The sequence below is a fragment of the Scophthalmus maximus genome, chromosome 2 (genome assembly GCF_022379125.1).
Source record: "Scophthalmus maximus strain ysfricsl-2021 chromosome 2, ASM2237912v1, whole genome shotgun sequence".
NCBI classification, from domain to species: Eukaryota; Metazoa; Chordata; class Actinopteri; order Pleuronectiformes; family Scophthalmidae; genus Scophthalmus; species Scophthalmus maximus.
Window position 1 is genome coordinate 26,087,335 of NC_061516.1, and position 24,861 is coordinate 26,112,195.

The window sequence follows — 24,861 nt, forward strand, 5'->3', positions numbered from 1 at the left end:
ACATAATGGCACCTGGTGAGAGTGACACAAACACGGTTTAGTTTTAAGGTTTAAATTTTTCCTTTTGCTGCTGATAAACAGATCACTTAAAGCAGTTCAGGATAATTCCAAACCAGTTCAGACCAGTATAAACAAGTTCTTATTCTGCTGCTGCTAAACTGTCCTCAGATGAGTACATTTATCATTAATAACAACATTCAAACTTCTACCCGGAGACGATTTAAGTGTAACTGGGAGTTTAATTTATATTTTACATTTTTATTTCAACTTTTTTTTAAATTAAAATTTTAAAGTTCCGTTGAAGGAAAATTTACTGATAGTTGATTTGTAAAAACAGACATGTAAATAAAATCACTCTTAATACGTCAGAATCTAAATATCCAACATTTTAACACGCACCTGAACTGTTCTATCAGTCTCACCTGAGGGATCTCTACACACCTGAACACCTGGTTAAATTACGTTTCTTTTTAAAAGTCATGAGACTGAAGAGCGTCTTCCTGTCTCAATAAAGGGGCCAAAAACTCTCGACCAATCAGAAACCAGGTATCCACACCACTGAAGTTAAATATCATCTGATCTGAGGCGAGATTTATAGCGAAATTGACCCAACATCAGTTCATGGGTATAGCATGTTTAGCTACGCCCATCGAGGGGTGGGGCCAGATTACACCTGTGCAGGTGTGAACAGTCATCTAAAGATTGATTGTTTCTGCACCAACTCAATAAGCAATAAAGCGCCTGTCAATAACACTGACTGAAGCTATGCTAACAACCTTTGTGCTATGCTAATGTCCACGCCTATCTCTGCGGCAATGTGTCATTCCTCTAAATAAACAATTTCATATCATATCTGGCAGGTGCCTGGTCAGGGGCGGAGCCTCGGGTCTGTGGTGTGTTCAGGTGCAGCAGTAATGTCTGTTAAACTCTCAGCTCTAGCTGTGACTTCCTGCAAGTCAACAGGTGAGTGACATCTCTCGTTTCACCTGCCAAAGGTTCATCTTTGAGCTGATTGATCATTGAAGATCTGATTTCTGATTGGAGGACGCAAAATAAAAATTTGTGTTACGAGTACGAACCTGATATCATGGAAACGCTCGGTGAAAAGAGACAAACTCTTGATAAATATAAACTCTTCACTTAAATAATTATCAATTATTGATTATGTATGTCCATGTGATTGATCGTTAGCCATTTTAGACTCCACCCACAGCCTCTCAGCCAACCGTAGCACAGGATTCTCAGTGTCAGCAGCTCTTCAAAGTCGTACTGTGGGGAGAGAGAGAGAGAGAGGGGCGTCACTGATGATGTCACAAGCAGGTGGATCACATGACCAATCGTGATCAGATGAATATGGACGTCATCATGCTACTTTCCTGACAAAGGAAAAATCTGTTTCAACAGAAAACTGGTCAAATTTTCTTTTAGCTGATTTTTGATTATTTTACAAACAGATAATTAATCAACTTTATCCTTTCTGTTTTGACTCGTAACCAGGAAACATGGAAAAACTTCTCCACTTCCTGTGGTCGAACGTTCGAGGACAAGTTCACACTCGTGTCCAGATGAAACAGCATGTGTCCATATGATGAAACAGGGTTTTACGGTCATCGCTCCTCATTCCGTGTAAAAACACGTCGTGAACTTTAACTAAACATTCACGAGGATTCAACAGCTTTTTTTAGCTTCAACGTTTCCTGCAGCTCAGAGACAAAAAGGATAGACAGATGAAAGGCAGGACTGTGGATACTGTATTCTCAGAGGAATAGTGCCGAAAAATGTGAATCTGTCCTTTAAATTCTCAGCATGACCCATCTTCACCCTCCTCTCTTGCATCTGCATATCTGATCCCAACGTTCTAATTTCCAATAAAAAGGTTTAATTTGATTTTAATGCTTTTATTATTCTGTGAAGGTCCTTTCGAACTGTTTGTGTATCAAACGTGTTCTACACATTAATCTGCCTTCGGTGTGATCTCCAGGGGAAAATGTTGGACTCACCTTTGATTCCACTTCCTGTCACCTTCACCTCACACATGAGCGCAGCCAATGAAAATGTGTTTCTGACACTTTCTGATTTCTTCTCACCCAGAAAGGCAAAACCCAGCATTAAGCCAGTACCTTCTCCTGTTTCTCATATATCTAGTTAGTTTCTTGATTTTTTTTCTTCAAAAACAGACGCAGGTACAACATTACATTTACTTTCCAGAGTTTATCCTTCATTCTATCATCCAGTATTTATCCAGCAACATATTCTATCATCCAGTATTTATCCAGTACCCTGTTATACCATCCAGTATTTATCCAGTACCCTATTCTATCATCCAGTATTTATCCAGTACCCTGTTATACCATCCAGTATTTATCCAGTACCCTATTCTATCATCCAGTATTTATCCAGCAACATATTCTATCATCCAGTATTTATCCAGTACCATATTCTATCATCCAGTAAATAACCAACAACAGATCTCATCATCCAGTCATTATCCAGCAGCAGATTCTATTATCCAATAATTATCCAGTACCAGTAATTACCCAGCAGCAGATTCTATCATCAAGTAAATGTAAAGCAGCAGATGTTATGCTCCAGTGATTATCCAGTACCATATTCTATCATCCTATGCTCCAGTAATTATCCAGTAGCTGCAGGTATTAATTTTCCCACTATGGTTGTCTGATGTTTTTTTTCTACCTAAAATCAGCAACATGTCACTTTGACGTCAGATGAAATCTATTTATTCTTCTGAATCAGTCGATTTCGTTTTCGACAGTTTCAGTTTCGACGTTTGTAAATTTGTTTAAACTCTGAACAGGAAAAAAACAAAAACGATTTCAAACACAAACTGTTTTGAGTTGCTGTTGCTGACATTTTGGGCAACATCGCTCTGAGACCCGTTTCCCAAACATCTGTTTGCAGGTGAGAAAATCTGAGCGCGAGTGTCTGCTGCTGCCGTGCTGCTGAGCAAGGCACCGCAGTAAAACCAGCAACAGAGGAAGAAGAGTTCAAATGACGAAGACGATTCAAAGAGAATTGAATTGACAGTTTATTAATAATTTCAAACATGAGAAAAAACACGTACAGACGTCGACTCTTTGATCTCCATGATTTCACTGTAGTTCAGAATCTCTGATCTGCAAACAGACGTGAAACAAAAGAGTCTGACGGGACGAAAAACAAAAGTCCCACGACATCATCGTCCCCGAGCAGAGCGGGACAAAGTCCAAAGACATCTTCACCATCGTCTTCATCACTGTCATCGTAAGAGGAGCCATCCCACAGTCAGGGTCTGTTACCTGTCCCACAGTCAGTGTCTGTTACCTGTCCCACAGTCAGTGTCCCACCTGTCCCACAGTCAGTGTCCCACCTGTCCCACAGTCAGTGTCTGTTACCTGTCCCACAGTCAGTGTCCTACCTGTCCCTCTGTCAGATACGGGAGGCTCCAGCGAGTAAGACATCAGCAACATCTCTGAGCTTCAAAATAAAAGTCTTTAAATTAACAGCAGCAGAATTATTTCTAAATCAATGAAAACTTCCGATCAATGAGTTTGACAAGTGATCAGAGTCGGACTGATCAAACATAAAATATGTTCCAGGATCCTGGTCCGAACACGTCCACTTGGGCATCCACAGAACTACAGAGACCTGATCAGATACAGGACTACAGAGGGAGCTGATCAGATACAGGACTACAGAGGGAGCTGATCAGATACAGGACTACAGAGGGACCTGATCAGATACAGGGCTACAGAGACCTGATCAGATACAGGACTACAGAGACCTGATCAGATACAGGACTACAGGGACCTGATCAGATACAGGACTACAGAGACCTGATCAGATACAGGACTACAGGGACCTGATCAGATACAGGACTGCAGGGACCTGGGACCTTGTGAACCAATCAGAGAAGAGTCGATGTCACAGCTGATTTATCGATCACTCAATTTTTTCTATCGATGGGATCAGAACTGACCCTGACTCGACTGGACCCTGGTCTGGACCCTGATCTGGGCCTCCTGCCTCAGTTTTGACAAACTGTTTCAGTCTTTATCCTAAAATTGAGCTTCTTTGAAAAAATAAAAAGTTTTCAGGGTCCCCAGTAGAACCCAGAGCAACCCGGAGACTAAACAGGAAGTGACTCTAAACAGGAAGTGACACGTCAGCGTTTCACATCGCCATCAGTCGACTGAACCACATTCAACAATAATTGAATCTCTTGATTATCAATCAACCACTGGTGTCCAGTACGGTCGTGCTTAGCTTAACAGCTGTTTGCTTAGTTATACAATTATTAGTGTTTTTTTGAAATTTTTTTTAGCACGATTACAGACGGAAAACTGTGACACTGATGTGTTGTCGGTCTCTCAGCCAATCAGGACATCACTATGACATCACTGGCACATTATCAGGGTTGTTTAATTTTGCAAGTGATGTGTAACTCTGTGATAAACCAAACAAAGACGGTGCTACGACTTGATGGCGAGTGGAAAGGTTGGCAGACACCTGCTGGTGAACACAGGGGGGGAGGAGACTGCAGAGATAAGCCACACCCCTAACACTGACTGGTAACGACATGCTCCGCCCCTTTCTATTGTCCATCTGACCGTCATCAGTCTCTGACAGACGGACAAGTATCTGTCCAGGAAGGAAGCTCCTCCCGCTACCTGTCTGGGACAGGGCAGTGATTGGGGTTGGGGGCGTGGCCGGGATTTGGGGGTAATTTTAACGGATGCTACGTCTCGAACTGCGTGAGCAGCGCTCGGACTTCAGGCGTTAGCTGTTTAGCAGCGCTGGCGGCTTCCGCGATGGCCCGTCGGTACGGACCCTTCCTCTTCCTGTCGAAGCGAGACTGGAAGGTCTCCAGGAAGGGCGACAGCTGGGTCAGTGGAAGGAAGGAGGTGGTGGGCGAGCCGAACCACGACACTCGCGCCTCCTGCCGCACCGACAGCCCCGTGTCGCCGCGCCGCGCCACCGTGATGCCGAGCACGCGAGCCGGCCACCAGGGGAAACCGTAGATCTTCGCCCAGACGATGTCGCCAACGCACACGGTCCGACCATCAGGGAGCGAACACTTGGACACGGACTTTGAGAAGACCGAAGAAGACGACGAAGACGATGAGGAGGAGGAGGATGTGGAAGACTTACGGCGCCTCTTCAGTTCACCTCCCTCCTCGTCCTCCTCCTCCTCACCGCCAACCTGCGGCTCCTCACTGTCGGATCTGGGGGGAGGGGTGGCGGGGGAGGAAGAAGAGGAGGGGCACCGCTGTGCTAACGAGGAGGAGAAAGGGGGAGCGGGAGCGAGGGAAGAGGACAAGGAGGGCGGGTCTCCAGTGGGTGGGGGGTCAAGGGTCTCTGTGGAGCTGCACTCTGAGTGGGTCAAGTCCAGGGAGGAGGAGGTGAGTGGTGGCTCCACTACCTGCCCCTCCCCCCCTCCTCCTCCCTGATCTGTGCCCTCCTCCAAAGCAGGGCCAACCTCCTGCGTCTCCACGACAACACTGAATGCACAGGTGGAAGGGGGAAGCTCTTGGGGCGGAGCTGTGGTCGAGGGGAGCGGGGTGTCAGTGCGCGGGACCAGGTCCGATATGGGGACGGGGCTTACAGCAGGTTTGGGAGGTGATGAGCGAGCGCTCAGTTTGGGCGGGGAGGGGGAGGAGGAGGAGGCGGCCATGTTTTCATCGGTACGATACCTTTGGGGTTTTAGGCGCATTCTGGGCGGCAGCGCCGTGTGGGCGCTTGGGCTGATGGCGGTGCCGCTGAGGTGCTGCAGGCGGCGGGTGAAGTGGACCTTCTGGTTGTGGTTCTGCAGGGCGGCGGCTCGGGTCACAGCCTTGGTGTGGTCCTGGCTCTGGCTCTGGTTCTGGTCTTTGGGCCGACGATCTGCCGGCGGCTGCGAGCTCCTTGCCAGCTTCTTGAGAACCTGTCGTGCTTTGGAGCGATCGCCGGCAGAACCTTTGGCCAGAGCCTTCTTAGAGTTCAGCTTGAGACACATGTGGCTGGATGAGGATGAGGATGATGAAGATGGAGCCACACCCCTCAGAGCACGGCGAGAAGAAGAAGATGATGATGATGACATGCAGATCCCTGATGACGAACGTCTGTCGGTGGCAGTTCGTCCTCCTTTGTCATCACTTCGTAGCCTTTTGACCTCAGAGGAGATCGGTCCCTCGGCCGGCCTCCTCCGCCGAGACACCTCCTCGCCCCTCAGGTCCACCGGGCCCCGCCGTGCCTCCCTGTGCCCACCTGAGGCCACCACACCTTTGCACTTGTCACAGAGCACCTGGCGGGGGCGGAGCTTGATGGCGTTCATGATGGAGGTTGGCTCCTCGCATCGATAGCGCCGCTTTGGCCGTTTGATCTTGCGTGGCAGTGGCTGAGGTAAGGCCTGGTTGTATGTGTCCCTGATGAACAGAGGAGGAGGGTACGGCGCCCCCTCCTGGAACAAAGGTGGCGGTTTGGTGGTCCATGGGTGGGGAGGGGGGGGAGGCGGCGAAGGCTCGACGGTGGCCTGATCATGTTTGGTGGACGGGTCGTCATCGGCGACAGGCCCCGGCTGCAGAGACATCTGAGGCCGACTCCGATCGTCCCGTCGCGGAAACGCCGTGATGGGGATGCCGTACGGTCCGAACCTACCAGAAAACAAATGCAGACAGCATGAGAACCTTAGAGACTCAACCTAGCAGTGATCAGAGATTAGCTAATCAGTCAAAATTAAACCATCGAACTAAAAGGACATTTAAACCATTAAGTATTTGTTTTTTTCACATTTGTTTCCATCTCCTCTGCCCCTGTATGTTTTCATTTTTCATTCGTGATTGTGAGGCGCTTTGTGTCTGTGAAAGTAGCTTTATAAATAAAGCTGAAGAGGAATATCAGATCAAACTTTGATCATCAGATAATCAATGTTTCAATGCTTGGATCAGAATCAGGACATCTCTAATGAAGTGAACTGAGTCCACTTTGAGCTTTCATCTGTGAATGATTCAAACAGTTCGGTCCGACCTCACGTTACCCGAATTTATGATTAATATCTCCGGTAACAGGTCAGTCTGACCTCACGTTATCTGATTTTATGATTAATATCTCAGGTAACAGGTCAGTCCGACCTCACGTAACCCAAGATAATAACCATTTGAAATTATTCAGTAAAACTACGTCAGCTTTAACTGGTTTGAAAATAACAAATTTCTTACTCCACTCTGTCAAACCTCTCCGATTCAGTTTAAGATCAGAGTTTCAGTTTAGGTCTCAAAGATTATTCATTTTAAAAAAGTGGAAAAGCTAATGGTAACACGAGCAACATTATCAGAGAACCACATACATGTGCGACGTTACGCAGATGACACCCAGCTGCTTTTATCTATGAGGCCAGATGAAACTAATCAGGTAGACAAACTTCAGGACTGTCTTAACGACATAATTTTTACTTGTAAATTCAGACAAAAAATAAAATGATCATTATCTGACCATACAGTAACCTTGGATGGGCATAACGTTGGCCTCCGCAATATCAACAAAATTAGAAACATCATATCTCAAAAGGATGCTGAAAAACTAGCCCTTGTATTAGTGACTTCTAGACCGGATGACTGTCATTCATTGCCGTTAGGATGTTTCCCAACAAGTCTGTCAAATTAAAACGCTGCAACACGAGTTCTGACAGGAACTAGAAAAAGAGGTCATATTTCTCCAGTGTTAGCGTCTCTCTGCATTGGCTTCCTGTTGAACTCAGATTTGAATTCAAAATCCTGCTCCTCACCTACAAAGCCCTTAATGATCAACCTCCTTCATGTCTTACAGAGCTCAAAGTTCCATATTATCCCAATAGATCACTTCTCTGTCTGAACCTGCGTTCCATTATACCTCGGGACTCGGAGCTTGGAAACCCGGAAGTCGGGGTGTTCCAGTTGCAATTTCCGACTCGGAGGTGGTACTTCCGAGTTCCCAGATTATACTGGAACGATAAACCCGAGTTCCGAGGTGTAATGGAGCGCAGGGTCTGTACAGGATTACTGGGGTTCTCAAGTCTCTAAGAGGAGAACCAGAGGTAGAACCTGCAGCCGCCAGGCTCCTCTCTCGGGACCCAGGGTCAGGGCCAAGGTCGAAAGGTCGAGAGGACGAGGGGTCGGGGTGCCCCCACTTGGATTTTTCCTGAACAATTACCAGAGACAACGAACTGTCTATAAAAAAATATAAAACCAAATCAATTAAGTTAATGGAAGAAAATTAATTTTCCATTATTGATTGATCTGGTTATGGCCAGGGTTAGGGTTAAATGATTATTGATTATAAACTGATCACGAGAGATTCATTAATGTTGATTGGTGCGTTCACGGCTTCATGTTCATATCAATACTTGTTTCTTTTCAAACAGTCTCACCTCCTGGAGACGTCCATCAGCACCCCGGAGAAAACCTTCTCCCCCAGCCGGAAGGACACCACCAGCGCGTCATCGATGACGTGGTCCAGGCAGACCCGGACCTCGGATCCAGGACTCAGATCCTGACAGGATGCGAGTGAGGGAGCACCGAGACCGGGTTCGGGTGCGGGCTCGAGGCGGGAGGGGCCCTCCGTCACCGGACGTCTCTTCGGGGACCGGCCGGGTGGGGACGATTCCCGCGGGCCGCGCCCCACCGGCTCCTCGTGTCCCCCGGTGTCCGGGTCCATCCCGTCCCGGCTGACCGGGACCGACAACCGGTCCGCGTTACCGTCCAACATGGCGTCCACCGCGGGCCCGGGCTTCAGCTCGGGTGGGTCGAGGACCGTGTATGCCTCGGCCCGGTCTGTCGTCACGTTGGTGGTCGGTACCGCCGGTTCGGCCAGAGACAGCCCGGCCTCGGTGACGGGCGGCGGAGCAGGGGGGGAGTGCAGGAAGACGGCGGAGGGCTGCGGGTCAGAGAGGATGCTGCGGTACACCGCCTGCACCGACACGTTCCCGCCGCCCTCCGGATCCCCCGGTAGTCCGAGAGCGAACCGGTCCATGCTGACCCGGTCCGCGGGGAAGTTCCGGATCAGTTCGTCGTTAGCGACGTTTTCACACCGAGCTTTTCCCGCCGCAGGCTCTTGCTCCGGCCTGACATGGCGGCGCTCCTCCCCATCCCCACCATCCTCCACCCGGGGGACGACCAGCTCCACGACCGGGCCGAACTCCCGCGGCCCCTCAGACTCCAGCGCGGCTCCGGGGAGTCCCGGGCCCGTTTCTTTCGGGCCCTCGTCGTCCGTCGCCGCCGTCGAAGTTGTCGGAACCGCCGCAGCTCCGGGCTCTGCAGCCACGGCCGCCATTTTCTTCCGCTGTGCTACCGAGCGGAGCTTTGTCCCGCCCTCCCACAACTGCAAGCTGCGCAGGCATGCGGCTATTGGCCGGAGTCCCCGTCAATCAAAGGACACTCGGCAGAGCTTCCTCTCTGATTGGCTGATTCGGTCAGAGCCTGTGTGGCGTCAGGCCGCCACCAGGGGCGTTAACCTCTAAAGAAACAAAAACATCAAGCGTAAAGAGCAAGATGATCATCGATCAATAAACAATAGACAGCTGTTCACACAACAACATTCAAGTAAATGAAAACACTTACAAACCAATATGAGATCAATAACCTACAATATAGTAATCCACACATAAAACACTCAACTATATTCCTTGTCATATTCTGCATTTGTCAAATTGACAATAAATAAATCCTCCAACAAAAATGATGCATCAAATGATCCATAATAATTAAAATCAATAACAATTAATTAGCATCAATATCAATCTAATAAATCAGAAAATAAATATAACAAATACATAGATACACAAGATGAGAAAGAAAGCCGTTGTTTCTGGTTACAGATTTAAATGTTACTTTGAACATGTTGATCATCTTTTATACTATATAATAATTGTAGCGGAAAATACCAAACAAGCTGCAACATTAAAAGACTGATTATAGGCAAATAAAAATATTAATATAATTTGGCATGACGACTCCTCCCACTCTGCTCGTGGCTCTTAGTGTGTGTTTTGTTGCTCAAAGTCCGCATAAATCATTCCTACTGACTGTTATACTCATATAAATATGCACACACATTATATAAACATATGTATATATATACACACACACACACACACACATTTATGAAGAAATCAGTTCTTGCTCTTCTCCCAGCAGAATTCTGATGAACTATTGATTATGTGTGTGGTCGGACAGTCGTAATATAAACCTCTGGGAGGAACGTACTGCATGATGAGTACTTCTACTTCAACTTCTACTTAGGTACTTGAAAGTGCTTTTGTTGATTAAAACGAACATTATGTTTCATGGACAAAGAGAAACAAAGTCTTTTGGATGTGAGGAGAGTTTATTGTTGTTGTGTTGAGGTTCACTTATATTCTCAGTATCAAAGACACTTTGGTTGTCATCACGGTGACTTTTAAGATTTCCTGGTCAGTGACCGAGGAAACTCAGACCATTGAACTCACCGTCCAGTTCAATATCGCCCTCAGAACATGTTATCTAACACACACTTTACCTCTGAGGTCTGCTGGAACCAGATATGACGTAAACTTCACCCATACATCATGCATAGTTCAAAAAAGTCTCTGCATCCCATTGGACTATTGACAACCTGAGAAACGTTTTACAGCTTATTTAGACCAACCAATCGCTGGTCATCATGTGGTATGAATAGCAATCGTTGTAATGAAAAAAAGTTGTGATGTGAGGCAGCAGGCTCAGACGATGTGAAAATAAAACATTGAATTAGGTTTCTGCTTTGTTTATCTCATCGGACCTATGACCTCTGACCTTCACTGAAACCTTCCATCCCCCTGAAAACAAAGACAACAATTATCTCATTAATAATAATCAGTTTTATTAGTGTCTTACAGCCACACACATCCGTTATTGATCATTGATTTATCACTATTAATGTATACTGTTAAAACTGACATAAAACTTCATTCTGAATCCATGAACGTCCGATCAATAATCAAACATCTGACTAATTCAAATGTATTCAACCTCCTTCAGCTTCATCATATGTTCATCTTATTAAAATCTATATGATTACAGCCCATGTTATTGGTTGAGCTTCAGTTCACCTCTGTGATTGGTGGAGGATGGAGGCGGATGAGTTCAGTTACCATGGTGATATTTTGTTCTCAAATCTGGTAACAAAGACACGATTCACATCTCTGATCTACATCTCTGTGGTCACAGCAGCTAAGGCTCATGGGTAAAATAGCAATTAGAGACATGAAAGAGTGCCACCAATACGTCTCTACTCTTTTGGCTCCAACTGCGTGATGTGGCAGCATCCGATTGGTCAGAGGGCATTGAGGCCCGTTGCTTCTATTTCCTTCAGCTCTTTTAAAGCCACACAATCATTTGAGACCACGCCGCCATCGTTGGATACCACGCCCCCTTGTAAGGACACGCCCTCTTTCTGTCGGGAGGCAATGTTTATTCCAGACCTACAAATCCAGAAAGATACCAATCATTGATAATTATTCATCTGTCAGCTTCTGTTTACACGACTAATAGAGTAACTGGTATGGCAGCATGTTAGCATTAGCATCATTCTTGCCCGTGATATGTCATTGGGGAATGCTAGCAAAGCTAATGCTGTAAAGGACGAACCACTGTTATTTAAGCTAGTGAAGCTAACACTCCTAATGAAGCTGACCGTTAACCATTAGCTCACCATTTCTCCTCCACGTCCTCGATGGTGTCGGGTAGCGGGATGTTCAGAGTCTCTGGCAGGAAACAAGCAAAGCAGCCAGCCAACACTGCGGCTCCTCCATACACCACACTGGGCAGAGCAGGGAGTACCTGGGAAATGCAGTCCATGAGTCCTGTCAGTCGTACTATGGTTTCTTCTGACTCACATCGATGAACAAGCAGTGGAACGTTTGATTAAATCTGCTGGAGATCAAGCTCTACGCTGATGATGTGACTGTATTGATAAATTATTTAAAACACGTTAAACTGACAAATCAGATTGAGGCTGTAGAACTTTACATTTAAACTTTCATGTTAAATTTAATCAGTGAATTATTGGAATTCTCATTTGTGAAACCACAATTCCTGAAATTACACGAAAACATTTGATAAATTACGAGGTTTGAGTCAGTGATGTCACCTCGTCCAGGATGAGGACGGCAGGAGCCGCCATACTGCCGATTCTCGCCATGGTGGAGACAAAACCCATTCCTGTCTGTCTGAAGGCGCACACACACACACACACACACACACACACACGATTAGAATCAGCAGCAGTGATTGTCCTCTGATGTGCTTTGCTCGATGGCAGTGTATGTGTTTGTGTGTGTGTGCGTGTGTGTGTGTGTGTGTGTGTGTGTGTGTGTGTGTGCGTGTTACCTGATGACTGTGGGGTACAGTTCTCCACTGAACAGATAAGCTGTGGTGAAAGATGCTGATGTCAAACCTTTACCGAGACAAGCTAACGTGGTCCTGACGGTCTGCATGTCTGTTGGAGGGTAGATGGGGGCGGGGGGGCAGAATCATGATCAGGGTTAGTGTGTGTGTGTGTGTGTGTGTGTGTGTGTGTGTTTTCTTGTCACCTGTGGGGACGAAGATGTTGGCGAAGATGATGAGGGCCGACAGGAAGAGACAGGCGGCCTGAGAGACTCGCCTCCCGAGGTAACTGAGCATGCCCAGAGCCAACAGTTTGGCGGGAAAATCTACAGCTCCAAAGATGATTTGCATCAGGTAGATATTCACCTGAGACAATCAACAACCAATAGGGAGGCAGCTCAGTATAAACAGCCAATAGGAGAAGAAGAAGGGTTTAAAATAAACGGCGGACATGGAAACCATGTAACCATGGTAACCCCCCCATTTCTCAAGACTTGCCCCGAACTTCTGCAGGTCCATCGCCAGACCATAGTACGCAAAACTGGTGGAGAACCTGAAAGACAGACAGACAGACAGGTGGAAGACAGACACGTGGACAGACAGACAAATGGACAGACACAGGTGGACGGAAAAAAGAAAGTGGAAACATATCAATAAAACTAAATGGATAAATGAATGAATACCGGTGAGTCAGGTAGAAAAAAGGTGAGTCAGTACAGTGGAGTCAGTGCAGGTGAATCAGAACAGATGAGTCAGTGAAGGTAAATCAGTACAGAGGAGTCAGTGCAGGTGAATCAGTACAGATGAGTCAGTGCAGGTGAATCAGTACAGATGAGTCAGTACAGGTGAATCAGTACAGATGAATCAGTGCAGGGGAGTCAGTACAGGTGAGTCAGTAGAGATGAATCAGGTATAGAACCGTTGGGTCAGTACAGGTGAGTCAGTACAGGTGAGTAAGTACAGATGAATCAGGTATAGAACCGTTGGGTCATTTCAGGTGAGTCAGTACAGGTGAGTAAGTACAGATGAATCAGGTATAGAACCGTTGGGTCAGTACAGGTGAGTCAGTACAGATGAATCAGGTATAGAACCGTTGGGTCAGTACAGATGAGTCAGTACAGGGGAGTCAGAACAGGTGAGTCAGGTATAGAACTGTTGGGTCAGTACAGGTGAGTCAGTACAGATGAATCAGGTATAGAATTGTTGGGTCAGTACAGGTGAGTCAGTGCAGGTGAATCAGTACAGGTGAGTCAGTACAGGTGAGTCAGTAGAGATGAATCAGGTATAGAACCGTTGGGTCAGTACAGGTGAGTCAGTACAGATGAATCAGGTATAGAACCGTTGGATCAGTACAGATGAGTCAGTGCAGGTGTGTTCTCTGACCAGACAGCCATGAGACAGATGGAGATGCGTCTCATCCCTCTGGTTTTGAACAGGTCGTAAGCTGTGAACGTTGAGTGACTTGACTCCATCTCCTTACGCATGTGTGAATGGAGCACCTGCACATCACAAGGTACTGATTTCAGCTGCTTATTGGACAGTACACATCATCATACATGTGACAGACAGACAGACAGGTATACAGACTGGGTGGTTACCTCCAGCGTTAACTTGTCTGCCACCTCTGGTTTTCCATTGATTCGAGCAACTCGTTTTAGACTCTTTAACGCATCCTCAGATCGGCGTTTCAGGACCAGCCAACGAGCTGACTCCGAGAACCACCTGACCAATCAGAGAGCAGACAAAATCAGAACCATCGGCCCAATCATAGAGAAGATAGGCGTCCATTTGAAAGTCTCCACTGACCAACTGTAGGCGAAAAACAGGAAGTAAGGAGCGCAGACGACCACCTGCAGTTTCCTCCAGTCTCTCAACCAACAAGCGAGCCCTGCCAGGATCATCTGACCAAATGTGAAGAAGAAGGACGTGAGCGTGCCCACTATCGTCCTGGCTTTGGTCGGGATCCACTCCACCTCTGAGGACAGACGGACGGACGACTTGATCAGATTCAAGCTGACTGGAGGCTGCATGTGATGTTTTTAAAACACGTGATTAAAATCGTGATTCACTGAAATGCATGTCATGAAGGCTAAATACATTATGGGAAATGTATGTTTGTTTAATGGTCTTAACCAGAAAATAACAATGACGATTGTCATCTAAACTGCACAAACAGTTAACTGGTAACAAACAGCTCATGGTTTGTTTTAATCTCCAATAACCAAGATGCATCTGAACATTTATTTGTGTGGGTCCTGAGAGACAGACAGGCAGACAGGTACACAGGTAGACAAACAGGAGTAGAGATAGACTGGTACTCAGTGAGACTCCATTGAGAATGACTCCAGACACCGCCATCCCTCCCAGAAACCTAAAAATGCAGTAGGCAGTGTATGAAGGAGAGAGGGCGGCGCTACAGCCGAGCACGGCCAGTTGCAGGTATGACCAAATAAGGACAGACCGCCTCCCATACCTGAGAGACAGAAAGAGACCAATTCTAACTGGTTGGATTTTGCTGCACACATGACAAATGCACAGGTACGAAAGACAGAGACAGAGTCGCTGGTCCAAAACTTCAGTCTCACTTGTCCGACAGGCTGCCATAGATGATGGCTCCCGTTAAAACTCCGCCCATATAGATTGTCTGAATCATCTGCTTCAGGGGACGCAGAGAACAGACCAAGTCCCACTGAGAGACAGACAGGTGCAGGGAGACACACAGATTCAGCAATTGGAATGTTCATTAATCCATTTAATATTCAGTAGCCTCTGTGTCAGTAAACGTCAGGGCGTGGCCTTTCTCTCGTTACCTCGGTGACAGTGGTGGCGCGGAACTCAGAGTGGTCAAACGTCCATCCGTCCACACAGTCTTCAGTCTGTAGCAGGCTCATGTTAGCTGAGCTGTTAGCGGCTAACAGCTGCCACTGCGGCTCCACATACCTGCACGACAGCAGGTGGGACAGGAAGTGATGTCAGAGGGTGGTTATTCGTTGACGCAATTCAACATGGAATTCAACATAGGAGAGAGAAGTCCTTCTGCTACCTCCTGCAGCGGTCCAGTTTAGTTCCTGACGAGTCCAGAGGGATGAACGCTTTCAGCAGCTGGTCCCTGTCCACCTGAAACGACCAACCCCATTCACCCGTCAAACCAATCACACCCTTCAGGCGAGCTATTAATGAGATGGGTTACCTGGTGGGGTGACAGCTTACCTGTTGGTGGGACAGGTTAAAGAGGCTGTGATTGGCCGGCAGGGTGCAGTGGTGGGTGGGGATTCCTGAGACGAAGTTGTTCAGCAGGTTCTGACTCGCCATGAACAAACCAGGTAAACTGATCAGAGTCACATGGAGCCACTGGTACCTGCCGAACCCGCCCACCTCACCATAACAATGGTGGTTGAGAGAATGGGGGGTGGGGGGAGAGTGGGTCATGGAACCCAAATTAGAGTCATGGAAACAAAATCAGAATCATGGAATCAGAATCAGAATCAAGGAATCAGAATCACAATCACAATCACAATCATGGTCCTATGGTTTCCTAATCCTGACCCCTGAACCCCATAAACGTCTCCTCATGTCAAAGGCTTGTTCCACTGAGAACCAGGTATCAATACACCTGACCATTACCTCCACCCTCCACCCACCACCAACACCCTTCATCCAACACCTCCTCCCACCACTGCGTCACTAATAACAGGAAAGTTTCCATTCAAACAGACATAAGAGATATTATTCTGTATGTCAATGGGAACAGGCCTCATCCAGGTCTCTGCAGACCTGGTCCAGGTCTCTTTGGGCCCCCTCCAGGTCTCCTCAGACCTCGTCCAGGGTTCAGGTAAAAGCTCGACCAGTTTCGTTACTTTCATTCTTATCAAAGACAAAATGAGAGGACGGTTTTCCGCCAGGTCTCAGAATTCCTCTCGCACAAAAGAGGTCAGAGAAAGAGAGCTGGTCACGTGACACGCAGGTTTCTCATTTCTCATTGGTCGGAGTGAGAGACGAAGAGAATTTTCATGTCGATGTGTTGGAGTCACTGATTAGCCGGGGCGACGCGTTCAATGTTGGAGGTTTAGATGAAGCCGATGTTCTTTCATTGTGTGGACACGTTACAGACACGAGCAGAGATTCACGCTGAGGCTGTGGAGTCATCGAGCAGGTCACAGTTGTGATATCATCAGTGACATCACAGTGACATCACATTTCATCAGATAATGTTTAAAAAAATATATAGAGCCCATTTCCCACATCAGGCTATTTTTCATTAGGTCATCAGCAACAAACGTCTGATTTCTGAGATCTATTACTGCTGACTGGGTAGTCAGATTCAATTTCACTGTGACCAGGTTACACATCACAGTAATCAGATTACATTAGCAGTAAACTTACCTCGTCCAGCAGGTCGGTGAAGCCCATCTCGCTCTCTGTGTGTCTGCTTTCTTCAATCTGCTTTTTATATTTGTACTTTAAAAATAGTTTTTAAAACAGTTTGTTCATATTTTTTTATTTTTCTCCAGTGTCGCTGTCCGACACAGGTTTAATTATAATAATAATAATAATAATAATAACAGATGTCGCGTGTTTTCAAAGTTGGAGCTTCAGTCAATCACAATAATCCTGAGGACAAAAATAAAAGAATAAATTTGTGTTAATTTTCTCTTCTCTAAGAAAATGTTTGGGTCCAAGGTCACACTGTCAAACACTAAAACTGTCCCAAATCTCCTTCCAACCTTCCAAAACTTTCTTCAAAACTATATCCAAACGTTTTCCAAATCTCCGGTTTGCTGTTTGTCCATAAATCTGTGACTTCTCTGTGGTCTGGGTGTTTACAGTGAACTCTAAAAAGGTGAAATATTTGCATGCAGTCTGGTGAGAGTTCTTAAAGGATTAACGGAGCTGCTGCTGAATAAGAACAGAATGAACAGAAAACGTACTCACGGTCTGACGGCTGACGGACGACTGGACGGGACGAGGACGGAGGGGTGGATGGACAGGTGAACAGACGGAGGTGTGGAGCAGCAGAAGACAGACGAGTGGACATCAATGAGTGACGTTAAAAAGAACAGTCAGCACCGAACTCTCTCTCTCTCTCTTTTCTGCTCAGTGGATTCGAGACCTTGTAACATGATTGACCTCTTTCGCCCTCTCTCTCTCTCATTGTTTTTCTTGGCTCTAATCATTTGTCGTTCCGTTAATAGTTTAACTTTACATCGTTCTCTGTCTCTGTCTCTCTCTTTGGGAGGAGAAGCCTCAGTCTGATGTTGAGGATCAATAAACCAAATAAATAAATCAATGTTTTGACTGATTTTCAATTTTTATAAAAAAGAAAAATCAGAAATAATCAATTAATGAATATTAAATAAAAAACGTATTGAAAAAGTAAAATGGTGATCTAATTAATTGCCAACCGGATAGATAACAGATTAATGGAGACATATATTTGAAGATAAATAAAATACAAAAAAATAATACATGTTTTTGTTCAAACTAAATAAAAACCTACAGAAACTTTTATTTAATCATGAAAGTAGAAATAAGTTCCAAACTTCCTCCAAACATTTCCACCATCACTCCGAAACTCTCCAGACCTCCTCCACACTTTGCCAAACTACTCCAGACCTCCTCCAGGTCTCTGCGTGTCCCTCCAGACCTCCTCCAGGTCTCTCCAGACCTCAGTTTGTTTTTGTGTCCTCACTCCTCGCTGAGTTTCTCTGTCGTGGAATGTGTCCAACTGAGTTTGAGTCAATAAACGACTCCGTGGTTTGAACCCAGGCGACGTGACGACGACGCAGCATGTGGAGAACAGACTGGACACACTCAGATGAAGGCCTGATGAGTAAACTTATTTTCATTATAACATTCGGTCGTAGAGGTAGAGGAACTCTAACACCAACTGCAAAGGGTTAGGGTTAGAAGTAAAATAAGAATAAAGTGAGAGGTTAGATAAAGTAAGAATTGAGATAAAGTGTGTTAAATAAAGTAAAGAGTGAGATAATGTCAGAAAAAGTAAGTTAAAGAAGAGGTAAGATAAAGTAAGTTAAAGATAAAGTAAGTTAAAGATACTGTGAGAAGTAAGATAAAGTAAGTTAAAGATAAAGTAAGAGATAAGATCAAGTCAGATTAGGTAAGAAGGAAGATAAAGTAAGTTAAGCATAAAGTAAAAGGTAAGATCAAGACAGATAAAGTAAGAAGTAAGATACATTAGTTAACGATGAAGTAAGAGGTAAGATCAAGTAATTTAAAGATCAAGTAATAGGTAAGATCAAGACAGATAAAGTAAGAAGTAAGATAAAGTAAGTTAAAGATAAAGTAAAAGGTAAGATCAAGACAGATAAAGTAAGAAGTAAGATACATTAGTTAACGATGAAGTAAGAGGTAAGATCAAGTAATTTAAAGATCAAGTAATAGGTAAGATCAAGACAGATAAAGTAAGAAGTAAGATAAAGTAAGTTAAAGATAAAGTAAGAGGTAAGATCAAGACAGATAAAGTAAGAAGTAAGATAAAGTAAGAAGTAAGATAAAGTAAGTTAAAGATAAAGTAAGAGGTAAGATCAAGACAGATAAAGTAAGAAGTAAGATAAAGTAAGTTAAAGATAAAGTAAGAGGTAAGATAAAGTAAGTTAAAGATAAAGTTAGAAGTAAGATAAAGTAAGTTAAAGATAAAGTAAGAGGTAAGATAAAGTAAGTTAAAGATAAAGTAATAGGTACGATCAAGTAATTTAAAGATTAAGTAATAGGTAAGATCAAGACAGATAAAGTTAGAAGTAAGATAAAGTAAGTTAAAGATAAAGTAAGAGGTAAGATAAAGTAAGTTAAAGATAAAGTAATAGGTACGATCAAGTAATTTAAAGATTAAGTAATAGGTAAGATCAAGACAGATAAAGTAAGAAGTAAGATAAAGTAAGTTAAAGATAAAGTAAGATGTAAGACCCAGACAGATAAAGTAAGAAGTAAGATAAAGTAAGTAAAAGATTAAGTAAGAGGTAAGATCAAGACAGATAAAGTAAAAAGTAAGATAAAGTAAGGATAGAGAAACAGATCTTGGATGTTTCCTGGAATCTGGCATGCTCCTGATGAGTTGGATGGTGTCCTGGGGGACCTCCTCCCAGACCTGGATCAAGGCATCAGTGAGCTCCTGGACAGTCTGCGGTGGTACTTCTGTCCAAGTACTGTACTTGGTGGCTTTGGATGCACGATAAATAACGTCCCATAGGTACTCAATTGGATTTAGGTCAGGCGAACAAGAGGGCCAGTCAATGGCATCAATACCTTCGTCATCCAGGAACTGCCTAGACACTCTGGCCAAATGAGGCCGGGTATTGTCCTGCACCAGGCGGAACCCAGGGCCCACTGCACCAACGCAAGGTCTGACATTCGCTCTGAGGATTTTGGTACCTGACAGCAGTCAGGGTACTCTTGGCTATGACATGTAAGTCTGTGCGACCCTCCGAGGATATGCCTCCCCAGACCATCACTGACCCACCACCAAGGAATGGGGCTCCAATGGCGGACCTGCCAATTCTGATGTTCTCTAACGAATGCCAATTGTGCTGCACGGTGCTGGGCTGTGAGCACAGGTCCCTATAGAGGACGTCGGGCCCTCATGCCACCCTCATGGAGTCTGTTTCTGACAGTTTGGTCAGAAACATGCACACCAGTAGCCTGCTGGAGGTCATTTTGTTTTTGACTCTCCTTTGTCACTTTCATTTGCAACAAAGCAGGTGATACTGATTCACAATGAATTAAACTTCAGTGATAGCAATCTGACCAGATTAAGTGTTCCCTTAATTTTTTTGAGCAGTTTATACATTCTTTATATTATGTATATTGTTTGTGTAGGGGCGACGACATCTCCCCCCGATCGGTTGTCCTGGCTTGCTACAGCAAGGGGGAGCCAGGTCAAAGTTAATTTGTTCCTCAGGTTAATCTTCCTCCGTGTTTGTGGAACATTAACAGGTTCTGGCTCAGGTCTGTCCCGTGATGCGTTCACTGACCTGTTGTTTATTGCAGACACGTTACACAACGGTCGTCTCCATTGTCTCATCGCATCCTTTAAAAACAGACATGTTGTAATTACCGGTGTTCATGAATGTGAGGAAACAAACATCAGTGATAAAAGTATATCAATCCTGACCCTCCAATCTCCCACATCCCCCTCTCCCCCATTAAATACTACCAGTGCAGTAATGTTAGTGAAGTACTGTAGTATTGTTAGTGTAGTACTGTTACAGTGTAGTATCATTGTACTGTCAGCGTAGAACCGCAGTACTTTTGTATTGTCAGTGTAGTACTGTATACTGTTGCATTTTCAGTACAGTTCGGGTATTCAGCAGTGCTGTAATATTGTAATACTGTCAGTGTGGTTCTGTAGTATCTTCCGCAAAGTACTGTAATGTTGTCCACGTAGTATTGTTCTATAGTATTCAGTATAGTCAGTTTAGTTTCGTAGTACTTTAGTATTGTAGTACTGTTGTCGTCTTGAGTTTTTTTTTTAATGAAGTCTGGTGTAACTCAACAGAGTGGCTTTGTGTTTCACGAACAGACAAAAAAATATTTCAGAAAATGTTTGAAGATTTATTTACAAGAAAAAAAATCCTGTACAGTATTGCTACACAGTACTGTGATACTTATAATACACTGTGTAGTGTTAAATTCACTGTCATGTTGTGATATTTACGTTTCGTTCTGAAGTATTAAAACAATCGATTTTCAAACAAAGTTTTGTGAAACATCTCCAATAAACAGGGAAACAAACAGTTAAGAGTCTGATGTCATGTATTCACCGATTTAGATTCACACAGAAAGAAATGTCAACTCATGGTGCGTTTATGACACAAAAAATTATCCATACTGAAGCATCGTGGTCACACACACCTCCTATGTTAGATGTGAGGACACTCATTGACATGAAATCGAGGTCAAAGTTTAACCTGAAGCTTAAAACCAGGTTTCAAACGGAAAAAATGACACACACACACACACACACAAATGTATCTACAAGTATAAAAAATAAATCTGTAATGCAAACAAGTGCTTTTCCAAAGGAGTTGTGAACTAAACGCAAAGGTGAAATTCAACTGGAGTCAAGTAAATAAAAAATATTTAAAATGTTAAAATACATTGAGACAAACTTATTTAGTGTAAAGTGTAACTGAATCCAAACACGGGCATCCTGCGCTGTGATTGGTGGATTATTCTACAGCGTGGTGAGAAACTCTCTGACCTGCCGAAAGAGTAAACATACCCCAGATCAGAAAAATGAAATCAAAACCGTTTCCGTAGAAAAATGAAAGAACATCAATTTTTAAAAAAAAGGACAAACCCTGTTGATGATGCCTTCCTGTTTGATGCGGTCGTTCTTGAAGTCGTCATCAACGTCCAGAACCAGAACAGGTAGATCGTTCAGATAATCAAAGTCCAACCTGAACGAACACACACACACACACACACACACACACACACACACACACACACACACACACACACACACACACACACACACACACACACACACACACACACACACACACACACACACACACACACACACACACACACACACACACACACACACACACACACACGTTAAAGATGTGATGTCTATTTCCTACAGCCGGACCCTGATCGCACCACAAGACATCCGTGATGAGTCACAGCTCATCATAGACACTGTCCAGATTTGAGGTGCAGTTATAAAAATAAAAAAAATACACATTTACTGCACTTTGCTCGCTGTCACTTTCTCTGTTAAGGTACAGTCAGAATCGCGGTCTGTGGTGCCGTCAGTTACCTGAGGCTCCTGTGGTGGAGCCAGGCCTCGTGTTTGAAATGGAGCTGCTCCAGATACTCCAGGGGAATCCCCTGCTCCTCTTCACGGCCCCGGTGAAGCAAACGCTGCATACAGCGCTGAAATACACACACACATACTCAGGGCCCTGAAAGCAGCATTGGAATATTTACATTACACGGATACTGAAAAGGACAGTAGCAGGAGTAGCATTAGCATTAGCAACAGTAGCCTAAGCATTAGTAGCAGTAGTAACAGTATCATTAGTAGTAGCAGTATTAACAGTAGCATTAGCAGTACTAGCTGTAGTAACAGCAGCATTAGCAGCAGCAGCATTAGCAACAGTAGCCTTGGCATTATTAGCAGTAGTAACAGTAGCATTAGCATTACTAGCAGTAGTAACAGTAGCATTAGCATTACTAACAGTAGTAACAGTAGCATTAGCATTACTAGCAGTAATATCAGTAGCATTAGTCTTAGCATTACTAGCAGTAGAAACAGTAGCATTCGCAGCAGCAGCACCTGTGGCTGGGCCCTCAGGTAGATGATGGCGTCCAGGGCGATCTCAGGTGTGAACTGGTTCAGTAACCAGGTGTGCCAGTCCTGGTACACACTCCACTCTGTGTCCGACAGGTTCCCACTCTCGAACAGGTTTGACGCAAACACGTACCTATACACACAAAACTGCAGTAATCAGTTACCTGTCGGGGTAATTACCTGTAGTACTCAGTTACTGTAGTACTCAGTTACCTGTCGGAGTAGACCGAGCGCTCGTAGAACTGAACTGGTTTTTCACTTTGCTGAAGTTTGACGGACGGAGACTGGAGCTGAGAACGAACCCTGCTGAGACACGCATAACTCTGCGGACAGACAGGTGAGACAGACAGACAGACGGGTGGACTTAAAATCATTAATTAAAATAATGATTATCTTCATTACATCATCACGTCACTATAACAACCAGCCTGCTCCTTCCTGTTTGTCACTTAACAAATGAAATAAAAGGTCCAATCGAAGCGGCTGCAGACCTTGAGCATGTGAGTGGGCGGAGTCAGGTGTAGTTACCTGGAAGGTGTAGGACCAGCGACTCGGTTTACTGTACAACATCTGCAGCAGGTTGCCTCCGCTCTTCTGAGAGGAACTCAGCTCCTGCACACACAGGGGGACGTTACACTTTATTCTGAAAGGCACAGGAAGTGTCTCAGAGTTTATTCTGCCGTGTGACACCGTCACTGCAGAGTGTTGTGTTCAGGGTCACCTGGTAAACGTCATCGCTGTCATTCTGGACGTTGCACCACTTCCCAATGGGTTCAGGGATCACCTCCCAGTCCTCCGACGCCGCCTGCAGGAGACGCACAAACGTAGACTTTCCTGCAGCTGAGACGGATGAGACAGACAGAAGAGGTGAGACAAATATATATTTATAATAAACTTGTATACAACATTGAATTTTGGTGAAGCAAACGCTGCATACAGCGCTGAAATGTATACACACACACACACACACACTCAGGACCCTGAAGGCAGCATTGCACAGATCTGTACTGTATTGTCGGTTTTTTTTTTCACACTTGCTTCGGCAAAGTAAACTTATTTCCCCCCTGTCAGTAAAGTTCATTTGAGTTTGGATTTGAGAGATGACACAGAGAGACCGATTGTTGATAACACATCCGTCTTGTGCCTTTGGTCATCTGTTTATTTGGCGCCAATCAGTCATGTGTTGGCGGGGCGGGTTTAGATGAAGACTCACGTTAAAACTACACATCGTTTTGTCCCGGTCCTCAGAGAGTCTGTGTCCCCCCCGGTGTCGCCCGGAAAAGCGACTGTTAAACGGGTTAAAAACACATTCAGCAGAGATCGTTCACCTCCCGCCGTTACACAAGTCACCGGTGATCGGTGTCTCGACTCACCGATGTTTCCCTCGATGGAGATCTTCTTCTCTCTGCGGGAGAAACTGTCGCTCGGCGACGGACTGGCGGGAGACCGGCACAGCTTCTTCGGTGGCGTTGCCATGTTTGACTCTGACGATGGTTATCGATCTGTGATTATTAGATCTTTGTCTGTTTCAGGCGCGGAGGGAAACCGACCGACTGTCCGTGGACCGCTTCTAATATTGAACCCCGCGCGCGGATACAGTTCAGTTTCCGGGGCGGGACTAAATGAGAGCGGAAACATGTTGCTACAGCACAGTTGAAAGGAGGTCTCACTCTGTCACTGTTTCTAAAGTTAAAACGAGGAGGTCTCACTCTTTCACTGTTTCTAAAAGTGAAATAAGGAGGTCTCACTCTTTCTCTGTTTCTAAAGGTAATAAAAGGTCTCACTTGTCACTGTTTCTAAAGTTAAAATGAGGAGGTCTCAGTCTTTCACTGTTTCTAAAAATACAATAAAGGTCTCACTCTGTCACTGTTTCTAAAGGTAAAATAAAGGTCTCACTCTTTCTCTGTTTCTAAAGGTAATATAAGGAGGTCTCACTTGTCACTGTTTCCAAAGTTACAATAAGGAGGTCTCACTCTTTCACTGTTTCTAAAGTTAAAATGAGGAGGTCTCACTCTTTCCCTGTTTCTAAAGGTAATATAAGGAGGTCTCACTTGTCACTGTTTCCAAAGGTACAATAAGGAGGTCTCACTCTTTCAATGTTTCGAAAGGTCAAATGAAGAGGTCTCACTCTTTCTACCTTTCTTAAGGTAGGAGGTCTCACTCTTTTTACCTTTCTAAAGGTAAAATAAG

The 24,861-nt window shown here is 44.9% G+C and overlaps 3 protein-coding genes across 8 annotated transcripts; all 3 read right to left on the bottom strand.

The window, feature by feature from the left end:
• Window positions 1-3,033: 3,033 nt before the first annotated feature.
• pwwp2a (PWWP domain containing 2A) lies at window positions 3,034-9,291 on the bottom strand. The gene is made up of 2 exons (XM_035625037.2): window positions 8,381-9,291; window positions 3,034-6,629 (listed from the first exon to the last, which is right to left on the bottom strand). The coding sequence occupies exons 1-2, from the start codon at window positions 9,280-9,282 to the stop codon at window positions 4,736-4,738; spliced, it is 2,796 nt and encodes a 931-aa protein (XP_035480930.2). The 5' UTR covers window positions 9,283-9,291; the 3' UTR covers window positions 3,034-4,735.
• Window positions 9,292-10,828: 1,537 nt separating this feature from the next.
• On the bottom strand, window positions 10,829-17,571 carry oatx (organic anion transporter X). Of its 6 annotated transcripts, none has more exons than XM_047327872.1 (16): window positions 17,286-17,571; window positions 16,737-16,793; window positions 15,564-15,728; window positions 15,397-15,470; window positions 15,164-15,293; window positions 14,939-15,042; window positions 14,672-14,826; window positions 14,160-14,328; window positions 13,952-14,075; window positions 13,737-13,852; window positions 12,852-12,906; window positions 12,560-12,719; window positions 12,357-12,465; window positions 12,118-12,196; window positions 11,680-11,807; window positions 10,829-11,449 (listed from the first exon to the last, which is right to left on the bottom strand). In XM_047327872.1, the coding sequence occupies exons 2-16, from the start codon at window positions 16,761-16,763 to the stop codon at window positions 11,302-11,304; spliced, it is 1,743 nt and encodes a 580-aa protein (XP_047183828.1). In that variant the 5' UTR covers window positions 16,764-16,793; window positions 17,286-17,571; the 3' UTR covers window positions 10,829-11,301. The 6 variants fall into 6 exon arrangements, with proteins under 6 accessions (XP_047183828.1, XP_047183829.1, XP_035480931.1 ...); XM_047327873.1 differs by having other exon boundaries at window positions 17,282-17,571; XM_035625038.2 differs by having other exon boundaries at window positions 16,737-16,964; window positions 17,286-17,562.
• A 3,337-nt stretch (window positions 17,572-20,908) lies between these two features.
• On the bottom strand, window positions 20,909-24,453 carry LOC118300843 (deoxycytidine kinase 2). The gene is made up of 8 exons (XM_035625667.2): window positions 24,045-24,453; window positions 23,393-23,511; window positions 23,200-23,283; window positions 22,885-22,994; window positions 22,657-22,804; window positions 22,138-22,253; window positions 21,670-21,769; window positions 20,909-21,570 (listed from the first exon to the last, which is right to left on the bottom strand). Exons 1-8 carry the CDS (start codon window positions 24,145-24,147, stop codon window positions 21,544-21,546), a joined length of 807 nt encoding a protein of 268 aa, XP_035481560.1. The 5' UTR covers window positions 24,148-24,453; the 3' UTR covers window positions 20,909-21,543.
• Between the last annotated feature and the right edge of the window lie 408 nt (window positions 24,454-24,861).

What these genes read in the sequence shown, in the direction of transcription:
- pwwp2a (XM_035625037.2), bottom strand. Translation starts at nt 9,282, where the DNA reads ATGGCGGCCGTGGCTGCAGAGCCCGGAGCTGCGGCGGTTCCGACAACT. An exon ending in CTGATGGACGTCTCCAGGAG is followed by an intron (nt 6,630 to 8,380) that starts GTGAGACTGTTT and finishes GTTTTCTGGTAG; the next exon opens with GTTCGGACCGTACGGCATCC.
- oatx (XM_047327872.1), bottom strand. Translation starts at nt 16,763, where the DNA reads ATGGGCTTCACCGACCTGCTGGACGAG. An exon ending in TTAACCTGTCCCACCAACAG is followed by an intron (nt 15,471 to 15,563) that starts GTAAGCTGTCAC and finishes TGGTCGTTTCAG; the next exon opens with GTGGACAGGGACCAGCTGCT. An exon ending in ATCTGTCTCATGGCTGTCTG is followed by an intron (nt 12,907 to 13,736) that starts GTCAGAGAACAC and finishes TCTGTCTTTCAG; the next exon opens with GTTCTCCACCAGTTTTGCGT.
- LOC118300843 (XM_035625667.2), bottom strand. Translation starts at nt 24,147, where the DNA reads ATGGCAACGCCACCGAAGAAGCTGTGCCGGTCTCCCGCCAGTCCGTCG. An exon ending in CTCCATCGAGGGAAACATCG is followed by an intron (nt 23,512 to 24,044) that starts GTGAGTCGAGAC and finishes CATCCGTCTCAG; the next exon opens with CTGCAGGAAAGTCTACGTTT. An exon ending in AGGAAGGCATCATCAACAGG is followed by an intron (nt 21,571 to 21,669) that starts GTTTGTCCTTTT and finishes CTCTTTCGGCAG; the next exon opens with GTCAGAGAGTTTCTCACCAC.